The 23,884-nt window shown below is 40.2% G+C and overlaps 1 protein-coding gene across 1 annotated transcript; it reads right to left on the bottom strand.

Moving 5' to 3' along the window:
• Positions 1–19,208: 19,208 nt before the first annotated feature.
• LOC148509079 (uncharacterized) lies at positions 19,209–21,196 on the bottom strand (the record flags this gene model as incomplete). The annotated part of the gene is made up of 3 exons (XM_088443663.1): positions 19,209–19,475; positions 20,330–20,776; positions 20,831–21,196. Coding segments are annotated over 3 exons (1,080 nt in total), but the record flags the coding sequence as incomplete, so codon positions are not given.
• Between the last annotated feature and the right edge of the window lie 2,688 nt (positions 21,197–23,884).

Genomic DNA, 23,884 nt, shown 5'->3' with positions numbered 1-23,884 from the left:
TTTTTTCAGACAAGGAATGAGACTCGATAAAATACAACGCAATTTTATTTACTCAAACAGTTTGGGCATAATACAAAAATAAAAAAAATCAGCTCCGAAGGACCGCCGCCATGTGGTCAAGGACCACTAGCATCCCTATGACGTGGCCACGCAAGGCGGCCAATCACTCCTGCATAGAATGCAGCCACCTCTGGTCCTTTGTTGGAAAAAAAAAAGGGATCCTTAATAAAATGAAACCTTACATTAGAAGTTTACAAAAAAAACTAAATAAATAAATCTAGTTTAAACAAAGATCCAGTTTTGATGAAAAAAAACAAAGTACTGGCAAATGCAAAGATGGTATAAATACTAAATTAAAAATGAACATACAAAAAGGCGACCACAAAAAGGACGAAGTACCCTTGTTAGGGTAAACAATAAATACCCAAGTATGAGTGTTTGGACATGTGTGATATGTATCAGTGGAAAATATCCAAGACATTGTCTATCAAATTAAAAATGTCTCCAAAAAAAAAAAAACAACAACTTTTAAAAGGGAAACATACTGGTCATTGGGATTGCGGCTCTTTGAGGCCCTCCATCCTCCTCCTCCTCGGAGGTGGGCCAGTGCTGGTGGTTAGACGGAGGGGATATTTGAGATATGGTGGACGGGGATGAAAAGCGCCGGGGGGGGTGAAGAAAAGAGAAGGGGGGGTGGAGTGGAGGGTGAATTTTGGGGGTGGGACAAATTGGGAGAGGGAGGGGCCTTAGGTAGTGGTCGGGCAGGGGTGGAGGGGGAATTGGGGGAAGGTTGGGGAGATGTGTTTGGGCTTGGAGTCGGCATCAGGGGACGAGCCCGGCGACTTATTCGGCGGCAAGCCCGGCTTCTGCGTTCAGCCCCTAAATGATGTTTGAAAAATGTTTAGTCTTTTCTTTTTTTTGGGGGGGGGGGGGTTTGGCCACAAATTTACAACTCCAAAAATGTTAAAACATAAAAAAAATGGAAAACATGCACACGCAGGCCTGTCCAAAAACAACCGACAGGGCTAGACTGAAAACAAGCACACGCAGATAGGGCCGCAAAAAAACAGAAAATCCCCCCCAAAAAAAATTTACTTGCAGCGATCCACAGCCGCAAACAGGCCAGCAAGTGTGGCGTGCGGCGGCGCAGATCCAACCACCTGCACTCTAGCTGCCCGATATTTCAGCGTGAGCCAAAGGAGCGCAGGCGGCGGCGAACCTCCGCATAGGCCGTTCGCTTCTGGCGGTTGCTGATGGGGGGAGGCTGGCTGGTGATCCGCCGGTCCATTACCTCCGTTAGGACCAAAAGCTCCTGCCTGGTAAACGCGGAGGCTCTCATGATGGCAATGATTTATTTTACACCAAACAGTTTTAATAAAGGCCAGAGAAAAAATTTGATTGGCTAATGTACTTGGTAAATTAACAGGAACCATTCTATTGGTTATTGTATGAGTCAAGTGTCCTCCAGCCTCAAATATATAATGTGAGTTATGATAGGCTTGATGCTGTGACCTGCGTAATCTAATTAAAATAAAGAAATGAAAAAACTAAAATATGCCTATCACAAACAAAGGAAAACAATAGGATCATTGGTTAAAACATGTATTTTTGATAAAGTAAACCATTGGTGAAACCGTATGTATTCTGCGGGAAAAATGACACACATGGACAAGAATAAAGTTTATTGAAAAAAAAACAGATTGCAAACATGTGAAGAGCAATTAAGCTAATTAATATATTGAATGGCATGAAACGATTAAAGTATGTATGCAGAATGAACGAGCAGGTAATCGAAATCTGACAGGTCCACTTCCGGAATTGACTTGTGCGAGCGTCCAAAGCAACCAAAGAGGAGACGAACGGTCACTATTTTGAATGGTTGCAAGCTAGAGGAGGGGTTGGGAGACTAGAGGGCGGAAAAGTCGCTACGAAAGAACTTACGAGCGTGCGCTAGAATTTTAATTTTTTCAGACGTACGGCAGACGTGCGAACGGCCACTTGCGTCCGGGTCTGAATCAGGCCCATAGTCCCATAAAATTCTACATTATTATCAGAAATAGTTCTGGTTACGTGCTAGGAACTTTCGATTACTCTACAATGCTGAAAGTGCCAAGCTGAGTCTTTGTCTCTGGAGATAGCATTTTCCAGAAGCCATGAGTGCAGCCTGAGGTGTTTGCTCAGGTATTACCTGTTGCATCCTAATTAATTATATATATATATATATATATATATTAATAATAATAATATTATATATTTATTTACTTGCGCTCTGACTAGATGATCTGGTGGAGGCTTCCCAAAGCATCTGCATGGAGAATCCTATTTAACTAGTATTGTAGAGGTACTTGTACCGCTACATTACATATTCTGTTAGCACTACTGTATCTCTGGATGGTAATTAACAGATTCAGGGATCTATTTACTAATATCCCTTTTCCACCTAAATTCGGGGTCAGACCCGGAGTTGGAACAAAGTTCCTATCTGGATCAGACCCGGAATTTTGCCGGCGCCGACTCGGGAAATTCCCGAGTCGGCTGCTCACACCGGAGTCAGATCTGCATAGACCCGGATTTTCCGGAGTGAATGTGGTCACTTGGAGATGACGTCATCTCCAAGTGCCACTGATGCCCGACCAATTGGCCAGCTAGCAGCGCACTCCAGGTCATCGTGACCCGGAGTGCGCTGTTCTCACAGCAGGGTTTCACGGGCTATGCCCACGTTAAACCCTGCTAGTTACCTGGGTTGGATTCATTTGACCAGGCGATCCAACCCTCTCCCCTTTTACACCAGGGAGCTGCCCGGGTTAACCCTTCAAAAACTTGGGATTTAGCTCTGGTGTAAAAGGGGTATAAGCAGTGTTAGGAGACAGAGTGAAAAGTGATAAGGTACCAGCCAATCAGCTCCCAACTGTCATTTTTCAAAACAGCCTGTGACATGGCAGTTAGGAGCTGATTGGCTCGTACCTTATCTCATTTCACTCTGTCTCCTAAAACTGCTTAGTAAATAGACCCCAAAAATTTATTTTTATGAAAAGACTTGAGATTTTTTTTTTATCATTTTAAATATTTTTAAATTTTTATTTTAAACCTTATTAGATTTTTTTTTATTAACATGTAAAACTAAATCCTAAATCAGCTCACGCATGCACATCTGCAAAGCAATAAGTTAACCACCCTGGTCTAGTATTGCCAAGTAAAGGCAACAGCTTTATTGATTTACTGCAGTGGCTAGGGATTAGGGAACATTTATAGAAATATGCCGATAATCAGTGAACAATTATTTTTTTATCACTTTATACTATTCTAGCAGTCAAGGAAAGGCAGACAATACAGTTCTCACCCTTTCACCCCCCCCCCCCCACCATTATAGAGTGGTTGAAGGTAGGAGCTAGCAATGCCCTTCATGGAGATAGCCACACCCGTGGCACAGGCCACACCCACATAAGACTGGTCATGCCCCCACATCACATCACACCGCTGCAGTGCTTGTCACACTCCCTGCAGCAACACACAATAGGCCCTTCAAATATTTCTGCTCCAGGCCCATGTGGGCCTTAATCTGGCACTGGAACTAAGGATAATTGTTTTACTACTTTTTATCTTTCTATATTTGTCACTTTAGAAGTGTTTTCAGATATTATTTATATACTTCGTAGAAATTCTTCTATTCAACATCTCCATGATTCGAGAAAGTTCAGAAGGAGACACTGCACCAGACATTGGGCATGGTAAGAATTAATGGTAATCACCATGGTGCCCCTATGATTGTTTGAGTTCACCAGTGGATTTACACAGTTCAAGATCTTTGAAAGTGGACATCTAAGGACTTGCAATGTCCTTCGCTCTCAAGGACACAAGGGGAAGGCTGAGACTAGCATGTACATATTTTTGAAGCAGCCAATCTGAAAGAAATCGCAGCCATGCATGCTGTAGATAGCGTCTGATTCAGAGGTGTTATGTGATGCTATACACAGAGAACATAGGAGTAAAAGGAAAAATAGTACATAAGCACTGTCAGAAAAATGATAATTTAATACCAATAATATATATAATTCTCTTGAAACAATTTTTTATATCAGATTAAAACACAATTAAATCACATAATATTAGCACAGATGGTCAGTCATAATTAGTTTCCAAATGCAGAAAGGACAAGGAAAGGTAGCCAGTGAGTAATCTGTTATTCAGAAATTGTATCTTGTTAGTACCGACAATTATAATTCTGTATCCTTTTAAGTGCACAAATAGTATCCACCGCTTTCCTTTCTGTATAAAAACATCATGTATCAATCTAGCTGATTAAAGCACTGAAAATCTCCAACAACAGCAATGAGCTTGTTCAGTTCCTATTTATATCTGGAGATAGGAAAACACGTGTGGGAAATTATAGGTATTCGTATTTCCAATAGATCGATCTTAGTGCATGGCTTTATAAGACAGGGAATAGCCAAAACTTAAATACAGTCTGCCAGTTTATATACGAGTCCCGTTTGTCCCACAGTTATTAGATTCACATGCAGGGCACATAGAAGGTATGAAAATAAGTTGAATTGTGCCTGCTAACACTTGTTGTAGGCGGTATATAGGATAGATCTCCGCAGGGTATCTATGTGCAGTGTTAGCCGTTTTGTAACATGTAATTGTCTCACTGCTGTTAGTTATCCCATAGGGAGTCTTAGTCTTGTTCGGTAGGAGTTCCGTCTTCCACCGCTGCCGTGCTCTGTGTCTGTAGCACTGAGTCTGTGCCGCCCTGTATAGTATTACGGTGTTGACCGGTCAGCACTTAGCAGGTTGAAGAGAATGCAGGAAAGGTCTCTACACATTTCTCCACCTCCAATACTTTCAGCTGCTTTTAAATAAAGAAAGTCTATGTGTTAAGTCCTACCCAAGTAGGAGGTTATAATAAAAAGTGTATAAAGTGCTACATATAAACCTAACAGAAGTGATAAAGTGTACATTATGATGCCATGAAGCAGTCCAGCCACACCAGCCCAGAGCGCCCCGCACCCCAATACCAGTCCCAAAACTGACAGCATATATATGTGGACAAATACTCCAAGCACTCTTGGGCTGTTATTAGGTCTGATAAAACAAATGCAAAATAATTGGCCTATCATTTTTTATTTTGCATACAGAAAATGTTTTACATGTAACACAAGAGTTCTGCACTTTGTTAATTATTGAATGACCATTCAATTAGATAATACCATATAAGCAATAGCTTTTATTGATGCAATAAATATATTTTAAACTATTTCACATGAATTGTTGTGTCTCTTAGGTCCGGTATAGGCTTGTTGGCGCTACCTTCATCTAGTGCTTTAATGAATGTTCCAGCAGAGCATAAACCACAGTGGTACCACTGACACCCTATAACTTGAAATCTTTGCTAATTTTCAAATTATATAATATATATATATATATATATATATATATATATATATATATATATACACACACACACACACATATACATACACATACATACATACACACACATACACTATATACACACACACACACACACACGTTGAGTCTCCCATATCCAAAATGCTTGGGACCAGGGGTATTTTGGATAACGGAATATTTCGTATATTGGAATAATTGCATACCATAATTAAATATCTTGGGAATGGGACCCCAATATACACACAGAATGCATTTATGTGTTATATACAACTTATACACACAGCCTGCAGGTAACTTTATACAATATTTTCAATAATTTTGTGGCTCAAGCAAAGTTTGTGTACAAAAATGAAATTCATTTATGTTTCATTTACACCCTATACACAGCCTGAAGGTCATTTTATACAACATTTTTAATACTTTGTGCCTTAGACAAAGTTTGTGTACATTGAACCATCAAAAATCAAAGGTTTCATTTTCTCAGTCATGCCAAATTATTCCGTATTTCGGAATATTCCGAATTTCGGAATATTTGGATATGGGAGACTCAACCTGTATATCTATAGATCTATATCTATATCTATAATTTCGATTCTTTAGCTCCAACAGAAGCAGATTATGATTGAAAACAGGAAAATACAGAATATTCCAAATATTACATAAGCAAAACTATTTGTTTGCAATGGTTCTTCATCCTTATCTGTGGGAAATATAAGCAGAGATTAAATATCAAAGTATACATTTTAATGTGATACGAAAAGGTTTGTTCCAACAGGAAGCATATTAAGATGTGAAAAATACCATATCAATGCTGGAAACATGAACAAAATTATTGCATAGTGCATTTTGGACTTTAACATTACCTAGTAACTTTCCTGTCAGAGTTAGTGAGTGCTATAAGCCCCCACTGTTAGCTATAATACAGATGTGTCCTGCCAAATCTTTGCTCCATAAGCCATGTAGCGCACCCTGCTAGCCTCGCTATGGCATTTGGAGTTGCATCCTAATGTACTAAAGTGCTGGAAAAGCCAGAGAGTGTAGTACAAGTTTCTGTCCACAAGATGTCACTTTTCCTAAACTGCACTGCGCATGCATAAAAAAAAAAAAAAAAAAAAAGACAATACAATGTCTGTATTACCATCTGTATTGGCTGACTGAAATGGTCATTTGGTATGCTATAGTTGTCATCAATCGAGATCTGTAATTGAATGTGTAATAAAGGATTAAATAATTTGGTGTCCGAGTACACTTTTGAAAAACTATTTATACATGTTTTCTGATTAAAGTGAAATAAGGAGCGCTTGTAATAATGTATAAAGTTACATTAAGTGTGCAATACCTGTAAAAAAGACTGTTAGTAAAATGAGGTGTGCATATATCTAGCAGTGTTATAATGATGGCAGAACACATGTATATTTCTGTCTACCTTCTCCGTAGCATTTTTTTCAGCTGCTGGCTGGTTCCTTTTGAGGCCATTCCATGGGATGATACATTCATGCACTCCAGTACAGGGAGCTTCACCACAACACTGCACTATCAAGCAAGCAGTGAAGATGGCCATGAAATTAAATATCCCGGTAGCTGAAAAAAATGGTACGGAGAAGATAGGCAGGAATAGGGCCAGCTAGTTAGCTCTGGACTGCAGCCATCTGTGTGTGACTATTAACTGGTCACATTGGAACCAGCGTATCTCCCAGTACAGACTATGCACTTTTAACCAAAAGGAGTTTTATAAACAGTATGACACTAACAGTCTCTTTTACAGGTATTGTGCACTTAATGTAAGTTTATACACTATTACAAGTGCTTCTTATTTCACTTTAATCATTTGACCTCAAAAAGTGGAGCTGCTTATAAAATATAACCAACATTAGTGCAGTGTCATAAATTACTATACATGTTTTCTGCCATCATTATTACAGTGCTAGATATATGCACACCTCATGTGTAGCACTCACACTGTGATAACATGCCTTAGAATTGGACAGTTGTGTTTGAAGGGTACTGTATAAAGCCATCACTGAACTACAAGTCTCAGACCAGAAAGGTATCTTTAAATTACAAACTGACTGTGCATTTAATGCAGCATGCTTGTGGCAATGTCGGCACTACTGTGCCAACATGTCACTACTCGACACAGCCATAAGTGCCGATTGCTGCGGTACTGCAGAAATTGGTGTGTATCGCTCACATACTATAGTGATTTCATGTCTTAGAAACTACAGTGGTAGTGGTAAAACTTGTAGTGGGGTCTGAGTAGCATTGCATAAAACCATCACTGAACTACAAGTCTCATAGCAGAAATAGGTGTCTCTGGATTACAAACTGACTGTGTGTTGCTGTGTGCTAATTGTTGCACATCAGTAAGTGCCGGTCATTGCAGCATTGTAGATAGTGGTGCAGTGCTCACATAGGCCATGCTCACATAATGATGGCATGTTTTAGAAACTAGTAGTGGGGGTCTGGGTAGTGGTACATAAAACCATCACTGAACTATAAGTCTTAGCCCAGAAAGAGGTGTCTCTGGATTACAAACTGATTATGCATTTTATGCTGTACACTTGTGACAATGTCGGCACTGCTGTGCCACAGGAAGCCTGTACAACATGTTGCAACTTGACACATACTGTAGCCGTAAAGTGTAGCAATTTCATGTCTTAGAAACTAGTAGTGGGATCTGAGTGAAAGTGGTGTCTCTGGATAACAAACTGTGCATTTTATGCCGCACACTTGCGGCACTGCCAGCAATGCTGTACACTAATCATTACACATCAGTAAGTGCCGGTCGCTGCTGCACTGCAGAAAATGATACCGTGCTCACATAGGTCATGCTCACATAGGTCATGCTCACATAATGACAGCATGTTTCAGAAACTAGTAGTGGGGTCTGGCATAAACAATCACTGAATTATAAATCTCAGCCCAGAAAGAGGTGTCTCTGGATTACAAACTGATTGTGAGTTTTATGTCATACACTTGCGGCAATGTCGACACTATTGTGCCACAGGGAGCTCGAACAACATTTCGCTACTTGACACATAGCCGTAAGTACCTTAACTGTGGCACTGCAGAAAGTGGTGCTGTGCTCACATAGTGATTTCATGTCCTGCGCATGCATATGCTCCTATTCATTAATATCCGGCGTTGTGCATCATGCATCACATGTCCTGCATGCTGCTATTATAGTATACAGTGTACTGTAGAAAATGGCTGTCAGGCAGTGACCATATTCCCAGAGGGAGTTGCAGATCCTCCTTCAGTGGAGGGATCAGCAATGCTGAAAGACACTGGGTATTAATAAATGCCAGGCATGATATCCAGGACCAAGTAGGCCGGGACAGATCTATCCGGTCATGACAGCGGCACTTGAGTGACTTGGTGAGGACAGATGCCCAACGGCTGCAGAGGCTCAGACAGCATCTTGTGCATAGTAAGTACAGTATTACTGTACAGTTACAGTAGTTAAGTATAGTCAATCAGGATCCTCTGTAGCGTCATTACTGTGTGACATAACATGAGTAGATACTAACACTATTTCGTCAAACTTAATTTGACAGTTACCATGCCCCCAGCCCCTCCTTTAACGCCTCCCCCTGTCACTCCCACTTTTCCTCCCCCTTTTGATATCGTTTAATATGGTTTTAATATTGAGACATATTAAATCCATATAAACTGATATCTTTTTTTGATAGGGTTTTGTTATAAAAATTGAAATCAAATGTATATAAATGCGATAGGATTTGATATAAAATGATATTGGGTTCAATGCTTAAACAGGCAGTATTGTTGTTAAACCTTCGTGATAGCTATAAAAGTAAATACATCTTTATTTAGCAGGCAGCCATACCTACGAATAAAAGAAACGGTGCGTTGCGCCATGCATCAAAAAAAGCAGATGAAAAAAGGCGTATTACACGGTATTGAACCCCGGCAGTTATAGTGGCTTTGATAAGTATTATAAGGCCAATAAAGACGCGTTTAAAAGAACGGAAATTAAAAAATGGATGCAAAAACAAGACGCATATATTATATAAAATGGCTAGGAAATCCTATAAAAAAGGAACATGATCTGCGTATCAGATATAAATCAGCAATGGCAATGCGATTTGGTATCGCTGATAGACCTTGCGGAGTACAACGATGGTTTTAAGTATATATTAGCTATTATCGATATATTCAGTAAGAGAGCCTGGGCTGTAAGCCTAACGTCTAAGAGCGCAGCAACCATCGCTAGCGCTTTTGAAAAAATATTTAAGCAGGGCTGCGTGCCAAAGAAGCTGCAAACCAACCGTGGAAAAGAGTTTCTAAACAAAATCATAAAAAAAATAAAAAAAAAGTTAGAAAAATACGATATACATCATTTTACAGCCAACAACGACGTAAAGGCGGCGGTTATAGAATGATTCAACAGGACTTTAAAAACACAGATGTGGCGCTATTTCACAGCGCAGAATACCTACAGATATATAGATGTTTTACAGGACTTCATATACAGCTATAATAACACGTATCATAGAACGATTAAGTGTACGCCGTGTGATGTGAACGCCTCTAATGCTTTGAGCATTTTTAAGACGACGTACGGCAAATACTTTAAAGCTAATAAAATACAGCCTTGATTAGCCGTCGGTGAGCACGTACGCATCTCCAAATAAGGATATATTGCAGAAAGGCTATGACCAGAATTATTCTGAGGAAATATTCGCCATACATGCTGTGAACACTAAAGGACTTCGGCCCTGATTCAGAGCCGCTCGTAAGCGGCCGTTCGTTCGTTCTGACCGATGTTCGCACATCTGCGCATGCGTACGGATTTTAATACGCATGCGCGAACCAGTCAGTGCGGCCGAAAATAGTTTGTTCGCTATATAGCGAATGCCTGCTATTTTGAGTGACAGAAGGAGGCGTATGTGGGTGGTAACAGGGGAAGGTGCTTGAAAACGGGGGTGTGGAATTCGAACGCAGGCGTGCTTAAAGGTCAAAACGGGCATTTTAAGGGAGTGCATAATTAATACAGCAGCGTCATTGACCACGTCACTTGTTTTTTTTTACTCAGAACTGCTCGCAAAATAGCGTTTGAAAAAAACAACCACAAGAATAGCGAGCAGTTCATACGCTGTTCGATGTACTCGATTATCTAATAAATAGCGGACATGAGGTATGGTGCAAACGGCAAGGGGGCGTATTTTTCAAAATTACAACCACAAGTTTTGCTCGCTCGTTCAGACTTAGAGGCGTGAACAGACCGCAATTAGCGAACAGTTCATTTGAATAGCCACCCCTTGTTTTAGAACGAACGACCGCAAATAGCGAGCGGCTCTGAATGAGGGCCTTAGGCCGCTTTATACGTTGGCGGATCAGTACGGTGAAGTTATAACTGGCAGTTTTTACCCCAAAGAACTTGAAAGCATTCCCAAAAACTATAACAGAACTTACAAGGTGTAAAAGATTTTAAAAAATAAGACGGTCGGTGTTCGGAAATACGCGCTGGTCAAGTGGTGCGGTTACCCTGCAAAATTTAACAGCTGGGTTGCAGCGTCTGAGATAAAATATATATAAAGCGTATCACGCTCTAAACAAGGTGAGAGATGGATGACAAGTCATTCTACATAACATTGCCCAGTAATGCGTCGGCAGACACATTCCCGCAAAATCAGATTTCTAACTATACAACAAAATTTGCAAAGCCGATACACTTAAATCGGTGAATGGGAAGTTGATCTTACAGAAATACAATACCCGCACACGTGGAATACAATAGATATACGCGATTGTGTTGAAAATAAGGTGGGATGGACCGAACACGGATGTCATGAAGGTGTGCATTAAACCCGTTTTTTATGAAACAATCGAGGCGCTGGTCGAAGCATTCAACGTTGAAATTGAGCATCATAAGCAGGATGGAGGGTTAAAATTATGGTAAGACCCCCTCGAACGCGCCGTATCCTTCGACAATAAGCCGATGTATCAGATCACAGTCGGTGTTAAGATGGAGAGAATACTTGGTTTACAGCCTAAAATTAGGTTTTTAAAACCGTGCGCCGACATCAACGGGGGACAATATACGTTGTACGTGTACACAGACATTATCGAACACCAGAGGGTCGGTGATAGTTATGTACCATTGCTGTGGACTGTTGAAATTAAGGGTCATAACAATGAAATGGTCACAATTCGATACGAGAAGCCAGATTACGTACCTTTGTGCAAAGCGCATTTTGACACGATTACCGTAGAGATAAAGAATGACCAGAATGAGAACATAGCATTCAAGTTTGGGAAAGCGATCGTAAAACTACACTTTAGACGTCGCAAAAACGATTATTAACCGGGCAGAATGGTCGCTGTTAAAAATTATGGTGGTCCGGTGCTGTACGCGCAATATTACAAAGCGCAAGCTGGTAATGGATTACCCGGTTTTCACGGCAGCACTTACATGTACGGCTGCGGTTTAGGCGGTATTTTTCTAAGCCTTTTCAGAAAAGTGGTGCCTCTTTTCCGGAGAGGTCTAGAGTTAGCCAAAACGCACGTGAAGACCGCGGCGCGCAATATCGCGAAAGACATTATTGGACACGCCACAACAGCGGTGGTGAATAAAATACACGAGGCATACCAATCCAAACAAGATGGTTCAGGAATAATATATACAAGAAAAGGCGTGTCTAAAAGAAAAACGGAAGCACACGATAGCGTTTCCGCCTTGGTGCATCCCTTTTTTAAATAAAAGCAGGAGACGCCGCAGCTTAAAGAAGAAGAAGAGAGAACCGAAGCGTGGTGCTGGTGATATTTTTTAAACAACATGTCTTTCATACATCTTTTTGACGTGACCCCGACACAAACTAGCGTAGAGAAAAGTCTATACGTCGTAGTTCAGCCTTTAGCGGCGTTATCCGACACAGCGCCGCTTGAGTTTTATATAGCGGCGAACACTACTACGATCTGAACACCCCCCTGCTGTATGTGACATGCAAGATCGTACGAACCGATAACATGGTGATATCCCAAGGGGCACGGGTCACCCTTATTAATTACCCCATAGCGACTTTATTCAGCCAGGTGGATGTCACTTTGGGCGACAGGCTCATATCACAATCCAACAATCTTTACGCATACCGCGCATACATTGAGACTATATTGAATTATAGCTCCGACGCTTTGTCAACAAAGCACACCACAGGATTATTTTACAAAGATGTGGCTGGAGAACATAACAACAGGGTGCTGGACGGACCTAACACGGGTTTCAGAAAATGAGCAGGAGCGACAGCGCAGAGTCACACTGTTGAATTGCTAGGACCGCTTCACTGCGACCTTTTCCACCAGCATAAACTAATTTTAAACGCCATTGACCTGAAGATTAAACTCACCAGAAACAAAGACTCATTCTGTTTAATTTCTGCTGAAGCGGATGCCTTTAAAATACAGATCGTCACGGCGTCCCTATTTGTGAAAAGAGTGCAGGTCTCACCGGCCGTGCGCATTGGTCACACGCAGGGCCTGCTAAACGGCAACGCGAAATACACGATTGACCGCGTCAGAATGAAAATCTACAGCATACCCACAGGCAGTAGAGTGTTTAATCTTGAAAATCTATTTTTAGGTCAAGTGCCAAAAACGGTCAGAGTCGGGTTTGTGGACAACGAAGCATTTTCAGGAGCCCTTGATTGGAACACCCTTTGTTTTGAACATAAAAATGTGAACTTTGCATCCATTTATCTGGATGGAACGCCACACCCGGCAAAACCATTTCAACCAGACTTTGAACATGGTAATGCTGTAAGAGAGTATATGTCGCTCATACAGATCACAGATAAGCAGAAATCTGACGCCGGAATACTGATCGACCGCGAGGAGTACCTCAACGGCTACACGGTATTTGCTTTTGATCTGTCACTGGAGCAGGAGTCCGGAGAGCACCTTTCTCTAATAAGGACGGGCAATCTACGCGCCGAATTCCGCTTTGCGGAAGCGTTGGATCGTACAGTCAACGTGATCATTTACGCTTTATTTGATAATATCATTGAGATCAATCAAAGGCGTGATGTGCTGTATTACCACCTATAAGTGAAAGAAACTATTTCAATATTTTATCAAATCTTTTAACGAATATCATTAGTGGTAAAAAAAAAAAAAAAGAGAAGATGATGAACATACTACAGATAAATTGTATTCTCTACATGGAACCAAGCATGCACCGTTATTTTAAAGGAACCTACAGTGCGATATGTTGCCTACTGATAAACTGGCGCATTACCCCTGCGCGTTTGTAATCAACACGCATAGTAGCGGTCAGCCCGGTGAACACTGGTTGGCCGTTTATTTTAATGAAGCGGGACTTTGTTATTTCTTTGATTCTTATGGACTCGTGCCAGACAGTGTTATTTTTCAAAAGAATATCAAAGTTTTTACATTTTAATTCAAAAAGCATTTGTCACCAAAACCGCCGGTTACAAGGCTTTTCAAGCGCTGTATGCGGTCAATATTGTATTTACTTTATATTTTTAATGTGTAAAAACTACAAATATGAGGAAATTATGTCCAGATTTAGTAATGATACAAAATGTAATGACCATGTAGTTGCAATGTTTGTTAGGCGGCTGCCGAAAAGGCATTGTTTGAGCCGCTATACGGATAATTGTATACAGAAATGTGTAACTTGTAATCAACCCTGCATTTGAAACAATTTATGTATAATAAACAACAGTTTTAAACATTATGTTGTTGCATGTTCTTCCATAAAACAGCGATTAGAAACAAAGAACAAAACAATCCGTTCTAAATCATAAACATATTTTATTGTAACATAAAAGTATATTTACAGATACATCGTCATTTTTATTATCATAGTTGTAATCAGAGTGATGTTTGAAGCAATTATGTATAATGATTCATAGTTATAATAAACAATTTTTAAACTATTACAATACATGCATTTATAAACAATATACAATACAAAACAGATTATAGACTCAGCCACGGGGTATCCTTAAACATTTCTAAAGATATTTTTCTAGGCATTAAGTAACCGTGTGTCGTTGTTAATCTGGGGGTGCTTAAAAAATTTAAACGTTTTTTCTTATGTGCTTGTAGCGACGGTGGGGTTGGTAAATACCCATCACCAACGGTATATGTTTCTGCCTTTAAATGGTCTAGCTGCAGCCTATTGGACGTGTTGGCGACCACGGTGGACGGTATATTTAATTCCGCCATGGCCTGCATAACCTCGGCCCAACCATTCGGCATTTTACGGCACGACACGCTGTGGCTTTGAGTGATGCTTCTTATTAAATCCAGCATGTTGGAACCCTGTACAGCATTACCTTTATATAGGATCTCGCCTTTAGCGTTCCAGTTTGTGATGTGTTTAGACCTGGCCATTTTATTTAAAAGTATCTCGCTGTTTTTCCTATACCAGTCATTAACACCGTCCAAAACTTCTTGATAAACGGTGTCAGAACCAATTACCTGGTCAGAGTTAGTAGTTTGAGGAACAGTTGGTGTTTTGGGCGTTAAGAGAGTTAAAGTTGACATCTCCCCATCAGACTGCTTACTCAACACCAGATATTTCTGCAACGTGGATGTGTAACGCTTAGCCTTATCATACTCCGATAAATCATTACTCTGTAGTACGTTTATGATCTCTGCATCTAGGCCTTGCGCAGCTGTTTTATGTATATCATCGTTACCCGGTTTGTTGCGCAAGTGCTCTATCAGCTGCTGAGGCACCAGATACATCTTCTCAGCGTATTCCATCAACGATTAGTCAGAAGCCCAGTTATTAACAGTATAGCAAATCCAAGCAGCGACCCAATAAATCCGCCGGACTGTTTCACCAATCGCTTCTTTTTACCAAAGGTGCATTTCTTATTACATATCGATTTTATAAGGTTGCGCTTCTTTTTAAGGTAATTCAACTGTCGTTGTGCCAATGGTATTTTACCTTTTAGCATGTTGAGCGCAATCTCACAAATGGCAGTCACCAAATCATTTGAAGCCATGGATAAAATAGCATTTCTTTGAGTCGGTGGCGCCTTTATTAATGCTTTTAAAAGCACCCAATTACAACGTAAGCGCGCCGACATGCTCGCTGATGGTGTCGCTATGGCAAATGACTAAAAGTTGAAGAATTACAGATTTTTAGAAGCATGCTTTTTAAAGACATACGCTACCGGTGTATCCGGCAGGAATAACCCGCTTCGTAAACAGTACTCAAGTGTGTTGTTTCTTAAATCAACCAGTAAACACCCATAAGGAGCTCTGGTCGCGTCTTCAAAAGCCTCTAAAAAGAACATCGATTTACCGGGATACATCTGCCTAGCCTTGCAATTTATACATAGGATTTTTGAAAGAGAACCATATATTTTGTATTTAACTGTATAGTTCTGCTCTTTTTACCCTGACAAAACACATTTTGCACAAGGTACATGGATACTGAGATTTCTATGGTGTACATACTTTGTGAAAGCTTTCTCAATCTCCGAATTATTACTAGTCGACTACATCAGATCAACCACTGCTAAATTAACCTTATCAGGAGGGAAAAGTTGGTCGTCATTAAAAGTCTCAGGTAGCCCCTCTATAAAACGCATAGAGGGGTAATTGCGCAGAAGATGATCATACATTGACTGCCAGCAAGAGTAAAACCAAACAATATTATCGGGAACGTGCGAGATGTGCATAGCGGAATTATGCAGCAGCATTTTCACAAAATAACTTTTACCCGAGTTGGAGGGACCTGCTAAAATACATGAAAAGGGGTGTTGCAGCCTGATATCCATCTTAAAACCCAAAGGGTAGCATTGTGAAGTTATCTGTAAGCTTCCGTTTAGTGTAAACGCACTTTTGCGTTTTCTGCAGCACTCGTGTTTCAATCTGCCAATACCTTTTAAAACGCACTATCCTGGGCTGGCAAATCACAATTTTTTCCTGGTCGTCGCCTTCAGGGTTTAAAGGATAATCTAAGACCAGGTCTTTCAGGCTGTCAAAGTTGACATGTTGCGCATTATCAACATTAAGCGTGATTCCTTTAACTTTTAAACTAGTCTTTCAGTTATTTAAATGATATCCATATTACTTGGGTCCCGCTGAGACAAACTCAGTTATATGCGCTCCAGCCGGGATTTCCCTAGTCAGTTCGCCTAGATAATCACCCAATGGCAGATTCCAATCACCGGGTCTGCTGACAAAAATGACAGAGTCTGTATCGTGGTAAAGACAGTGCTCTTGCAACCTATCCAGCAGTTTGTACAGTTCAATACGGGCATACGCCGTTGTTATTGCGGCTATAAAAATATTACAAATACGCGAGCTAGTGTAATGATCTTTGGCGTATTTCCAATTCACCATCACTGCGTCATCATCTATGAAGTCTAAAGAATATACCTCAGTGGGGCAAAAACGCATATTCAAAAAGTTTGTCGGGGTTTGAGACAATTGCGGTGTTGGGTAAGTTACACCGTTGTGCAAATTTACCCCAAAGGCTATTAAGGAAGAGTTTTGACAGCTGACGCTTGGCCGGATTAATATGAATATGATCCGGCCGTAAAGACACCCCTTCATTTTTTTAATAGGCGTCTATATACGCTTGGCATTTCTCAGAGTCTGTACACCATTCGGGATAACCGGATGCCTCTTGTTTGTCCCCGAGATGTAATTTAATGTACCCTGAAAACATATCATCAGATTGGTTATCAAAATGCCACACCTCATAGATTTTACACACTTTGTAACCCTTGTCAAAGGCTAAATTTAACTCTACGGTACACCACGTACCGACGAGGGCTCGTTCCTCATCATTATGTTCACACGTTTCTGCCTTCCCAGACTCGCAGCATGTTCGACATAAGGGAAACATTAGTTTACCGACCATTTTAACAGGTAGAACCGGAAAGAAAAGCCCACGGGGATTGTACACTTTTACTTTGGCGATGCCAAAATATGTTGTGAGATCGCCAAAATCTTTATAAATGATCCTGGGATGTTTTACAGGATATGATTTGGTTTTGTTGATAAATGGGTACAGACTGGTAAAATCATAGTAGTGTATGCACTCGTCCTGTTGCGTTTGGTGATACAGCTTTATGGAGTTTGTACATCAGCCGTAAAGTGCAGCGTGCAGGTCCAAGGGTTCGGGCAAATCCCTGTCCTTAAGAAATGTCTGTAGACACGCATTCTCTTGTAACTTTTTTCTACTCGCACTCCCAAATAACACGCACGTGAAACCCGCACAGTTTAACAAAGTTCATTCTCACCTGCGTCTTGTGACTCAACTGTCCGTAGGTCATTTGAGTCACTTTGTTTTCATCATCGGGGTTGTAACAAGCGCTACAACCTTAGAACTCAAACACAGTTTGTACAAAGTTGATAACGGCGTATCTGTCCAGGTAGTATCTACCGACTTTCTTCTCAGCCCCTTGAAATGTGTGTCTTATGTCTATGCCCTCTGTATGCGCTATGTACATTAACCACTGTATGGCCAGTGTTGAGTAGTGCTTCTGAGTCTTATGATAGTTATCGCCCGGTACAAGCACCTTTAAAAATTTACATCGGTACATGGCCATACATACCGACGCTAATGTGGTAAGTTGAAACGGGTCAACGTGCCTCTTAACAATGATGGGACCATTTCTTTTATAAACAATTACATCCTCTGATGTCATCGCTAAAACAGCGTCTCGGAAGGTCTTACAAGCCCTCTGTAGTATTACCACATCCTGCTTGCAATAGCGTTTTAAGTTCATCCTGGAAGTTAAATGGCATATGCTTTTATTTCTCATACCACTCTTTGAATTCAGCTAACTCTGATTCCATCATATATTGTATGCCGAAATGCTGAATATCCGGCATGACGCCTATATAATTTTGTTTAGCGGCGGTGTTAAAAAAATGCAGGAAATGGCCTTTTGAGCCGTCAAATCCCATCGCTTTTGGTAAACGACTGAGGTGCATGGGCAGAAAATGTAATGAGTCGATAAATCTTATCTTTAAATCAAGAACCTTAATGCACATCAGTTTACCACCTTACGCCAGCACATTGATTTTAAATTTCTCCTTAATCAGTTGGCGCATTACAAAGTACCCATCATAACGACCGGCATTATGGGCTATGAATGTGTACCCCTCAAATTTTGGTCTCATGAATGTTTTTACAAAGTCTTCGATACAAGCAACGCCCTGAAACTCCCAGGATTGTTCATCTGCTGTTTGAATCACCCAGGACTGTTCACCCCCTAGTGCTAATGCATAACAGTAATTTGGTATGTGTACACCCATCTCCTGCATACATTCAAAATCATAAAAGAAAAAAAAAAAAAAAGTATTTTTTTGTAGGATACACAGGTTTAATGTTTTGGATATAACACAAATGACCCACAAAACTGCCAATGCACACCTTGCAAACGGGACATGTCATTCCCCGACACTTGTGACCGGGGGTGGTGTACAAACTGCAGCGGTCGCAATACAATTTTTGGAATACAGTGTTTTGGAAGACAATGCTAGAGCCTTGTGCTCTTCTAAACAATCGGTTGACCTGCAAGACACCCTACACACAGGGCATCTTAGCGCCGCTTTTCCTGTTTCAACACACGCCTGAGACAGGCCTTACAAAAGAAGAGGCAGTCGTGATTATTTTTTTGGTGGTACGCTGTGTGGCAAAACTTGCAGAAGAATCGGGCACCCACAAACGCTTTTATGTCTAATATACCGTAGTAATGGTCGTTGTGCCATAAGATAAACAGTATGTTGTCTTTGTATTGACTGTCTGTACAATAATAATGCCAATCCCCTAATTGTTGCTTTTAGTGATTTTCAAAACAAGCAACATCGCTAAAGCTGATCGGCTTATCAAGGAGCAGGTTCAAAGCTTTATGAAGCTCAAGAGCTTGACCATGTATAACAATATCCGTGGAATTATCATTGTCCAGAAGTTTGCAGAGACTAGCCGCCAGACACAAATTGTTACTGCTGTTATTGAAATCGTATAACAAACGCCTGCATTTCTCAATAATAAGACTGTGTGGTATTCTCTGCAAGCATCGGCCCGTCAGGGCTCTGCCTACGCGATTCTTGAAAACAGAGATCACAAATTTCAACTCTATCAATTAAAACCTCAGAATTACTTTGCAGTGTGTTTGTTATCCGATTCAAAAAACTGACGGCATCTAAATGTATCGTGCGGACTGCTATGTGAATAAATTGCATTGTGTAAGTTTCCACCCTCCAACCTTAACTGCACATGGTCATAAAGGTTGACATTAACCATGTAGCTGTTGAGCATGGTCTGTATTGCATCATGTATTGCCCTCATAGCATCTACAAACGATGTAACCCTATCCAAATTCACAAACTGGAAATGGTGGTGGATTTCAGACACCCTGAAATTGGGGTGGTTTCGTTCGCATCTGTCGATGGATTCTAAAAACACAGGGTGCTTCTGATCGTCATTACCAGGACCGACAGGTACGTGTGATGCTACGGCATAGTCTATCTACGCAGCGTGACGCTGCATTGTCATTCTGGCCACTAAATCTAAACATGCCATGCTGTCCTAGTCTAAGCTGTTTGTCTTGCGTTTATTAAAGTCTGAATAGCGCGCTTTACTTTTAAATGTCTGTATGTATTTTTACAGCGCTGCATGGCGGTTCAATCCACGACCTGTCATAATTAGTCATTTTTATTTTTACCGAATGCATGGGCCTGTATGAATGCATTAGTTTCCCTACCTAGTCTACCCTGTTCTGTTACGTCGCCCATATAACAGTTAATAAAATCATAAAGCACGCGCTGGTCACGTTGTCTGCTGCGCATTATTTCAGCGTGTCGCATTAACAGCCCCTCAGCTATGTATTTCACGCATGTGAGTTCTCTGAAAATCATGCCTAACAAAGCGTGATATTTTAAATTTTGATAGCTTACTCACGCCTTCCGTCATCACTGGTGTACCTGTAGTGGGTTGTCGGCTAACACTCGCACCTGTTGATCCTATGCCCGATGGCCCTGCGACAGCTTCATCCAGCGTGTTCTGCGGCGATGGATGATGTCTACCACCGTTGCCTGATGTCCCTGCGACAGCATCATCCAGCGAAGCAGAAGGCAGCTCATTCACAGACACACCGATCCCGATGCTTGGGGCGCCTGAAACACCACCTTCCTCATGCGATTCTACATCTGACGCCCAGAACATATGGGCATCTTGAAGCAGATCATCATCCCATATCAAAATGGACTCTACCTGCGTGTCTGGGATGATAATTGTTTCAGATTGGGTGTCTGATATTGTAATAGGACTGACCCGTACAGATGGCAATATTATAGCTTTATGATTCTTTGTATGCCTGCTCTTTCTTTTTGAGGTGATATTGCTGACCTCTGCTGTAGTATTAATGCAGGTGCAGGGCACTTATTCATCATGCCTGTTGACCCTCTTAACCTTTGCACAATCTGCGCCGGCATTAACACTAATACATGGTTCTTGTGTATCATCATTATCACCTGGTAACTCCCTGAATTTCTTACAAACATTACAACTTTCTGGTACACTTCGCAACGGCATCAATCGCCTTCTTTTAGGGGTTGATTCATCAGTATAACGCAGTCTCCTCTTTAATCGCTTTTGATTTAATGGTTCATGCACCCAATGCATTGGGTGTGGAAAAGCTCTTACCCGTCTGTTTGGCTTGATTTTATTGTACAATTGGTTCATTATCAATGGTGTTGAACCGGCTAGACGATAATGGCGGGTCAGTTGCTCCGGTATGCATTGGTTCTCTTTGTCAGCATCGGACAATTACGGCGTTGTTATTCCACCCACTGTTGTACAGGACTCTGGTTCTCCAGGTGATTCATCATCCGTTATTGTGCAGCAATAATCCACCGGATCCATATTATATAGTGCATCTATATCGAACGCTAAAATAAAAAAAAAATTATAAAAAAAAAAAAAGCAGTTAGATGTGCAGCGGTGATATACATTTTGCTCTGTGGAAAAATGATCATTTTAGATGCATGTAATGAACGTATAGCATTGATTAATTAACTTACTCTCGATAGAATGCTCTAGGGGCAGTTCTGATGCCGGCGCCAGTGGTGAACACGCTGGTGCATGGCGTATAAGATTTTCAATGGCTGATTGCCCACATGGTATGGTAGGACTGTCTGTGGAATACAGATGCATAATTTAAAAACATATCGCATGATCTACTTACAGGCGATTTGTATTGTCATTAAAATACCCATGGAAACTTACAGCTGATCTGTGACTGCGGCGACGATGCATACCCCATGTAAGGATTCTGGAACGTTCAGATATCATTCCCAAATGCGCATTCTGCGCCGTATGGGTCGGCACTTCTCAGGTCTTGACCGGCCGTTCCTGCGTAAGATTAATTCTGATTAATTAATCATGAATAAACATTTGTAAAATAAACTTTAAATTATGCGGCGCCGCTGAAGGCATATTCACAGGCTTTAACATTTTATATAAATAAATACTTTATGTAGGCTCGTTAAACAATATATGATCACTTACGGGTTAGAGGCCGATATACAAGATCTTCCTGATCTTGCGAAAGGCACGTGATCATATTGTCATCAGAAATCTCAAAAGACATTCTGGTTTGTTGACCGTTAACAGAATATTATATTAATATGCAAATTGTTTATATTTTTTTACCGTTTTGCGCATATTTTCTCATGATAAAACTGTTGTACATCCCTCCATTATTATTTTTTTTAAGGGTGTGCCTTGGAATAACAGTTATGCTGAAAGACATATTCAAAATGTGTATTTAATTACACTTTTATACCGTATTTGCTAAACACCATATTTACAAAATGCTTATGAATCACAAAAGTGTAAATTTTATTCTACTTATGCTAAAACACAGCACCATGTAATTGTGACATTTTAAATAATGCCATAAAACGTTAATTCGCCATTAGCAAAATAAATAGTTAGCTAATAAAAAAACAATGTACAAACATAAAAGCGCCACCATATATATATTATTTATTTAGAGATAGCTAACAAGCATGCAAATTAATATTAAACAATGCCAACATATTAATAAAAATAAACCACACTAAAAGCAAGTCATGTCAACTAACATAATGACATTCCAACGGCTAATTCACGCATTTTAAACAAAATCACACATATATGACAATGAGGCATTACTCTAATACTTGCAATACCAAAAGAAAACACTAGCTTAAAGTTATGCTATGATACAGTTTATAATCACAGCATCAAAAAGTATAGTTAATAATCACACACACACACACCTTTTAAGAACAATGGATACATTTTATAAAAACACAAAAATATGTTAATTTTCTGCACAAAATATAAAAACAACATTTAAATCCATTTGAGTCTAAACATGCTATAGTTTTACAAACTTAATCGATTGATTGCTGATATAGGGGTGTGTATATTTTATATATATATATATATATATATATATATATATATATACACACACACACACACACACACACACACACACTGATTTAAATGCAGTATATTAGACATAGACATGTCTAGTTTAAAAACACGCGCAATATTTTACCAATCTGAATTATAATATATATATATATATATATATATATATATATATATATTTGGATGATGCAATTGAGATTAAAGCCTAACACGCTATTTCAATTTAATCATACCTGATGCATGATTCTTGTATTTAACAGTGGGCTGATTTAAACTTTTATCCATCATGTCTGGACATGCCTGATTTAGTGTATGCACAGATTGTATGATAATTATTTCCTCAGAATAATTCTGTTCATAGTCTTTCTGAAATACATCCTTATATTTGGAGAGGCGTACGTGCACACCGGCGGCTAGATGATGTATTTTATTTGTTTTAAAGTATTCGGCGTTCGTCGTCTTAAAACAGCGCAATGTGCTAGAGGCGATCGCATCATACGGCGTACGCTTAATCATTCTATGATACATGTTATTATAGCTGTATGTGAAGGCCTGTAAAACATCTATATTTCTGTAGGTTATTCTGTGCAATTTTTTAATTCTTAAATGTATATACCAATTCATATTCCCACATCTCACAATACAATAACATTTGTAGGAAAACTTCCTTCCATAGGCATTCCCATGACCTTTCTGACAATTACCCATCTGACCTTAGGCAGCAGGTACTCCTAATCAATACAAAGCCATTGACCTTTTTGACATCTGTAGGTAGTCTGCACTGTTTTTTAATTCTTAAATGTATATACCAAATCAGAAACCCATGGTCTAAAACTCTCAATGTTGGGAAAATTCCCTTCTATAGTCATTACCATGACGTTTGTGACAATCAACCATCTGACCTTAGGCAGATGGTACCCCTAAAGCACTTTGTTGTGTGTCCCTGTGAACGGGCGCTCAAACAATAGCTCTATGAAATGAATGGCTATGTATGAATGAGAGATCCTGTTCCTGTTTCTCACATTGCAATGC

The sequence above is a fragment of the Taudactylus pleione genome, unplaced genomic scaffold, assembly GCF_031769625.1.
Source record: "Taudactylus pleione unplaced genomic scaffold, aTauple2 ptg000332l, whole genome shotgun sequence".
Lineage (NCBI taxonomy): Eukaryota > Metazoa > Chordata > Amphibia > Anura > Myobatrachidae > Taudactylus > Taudactylus pleione.
This window is presented reverse-complemented; position numbering and strand designations above follow the sequence as displayed.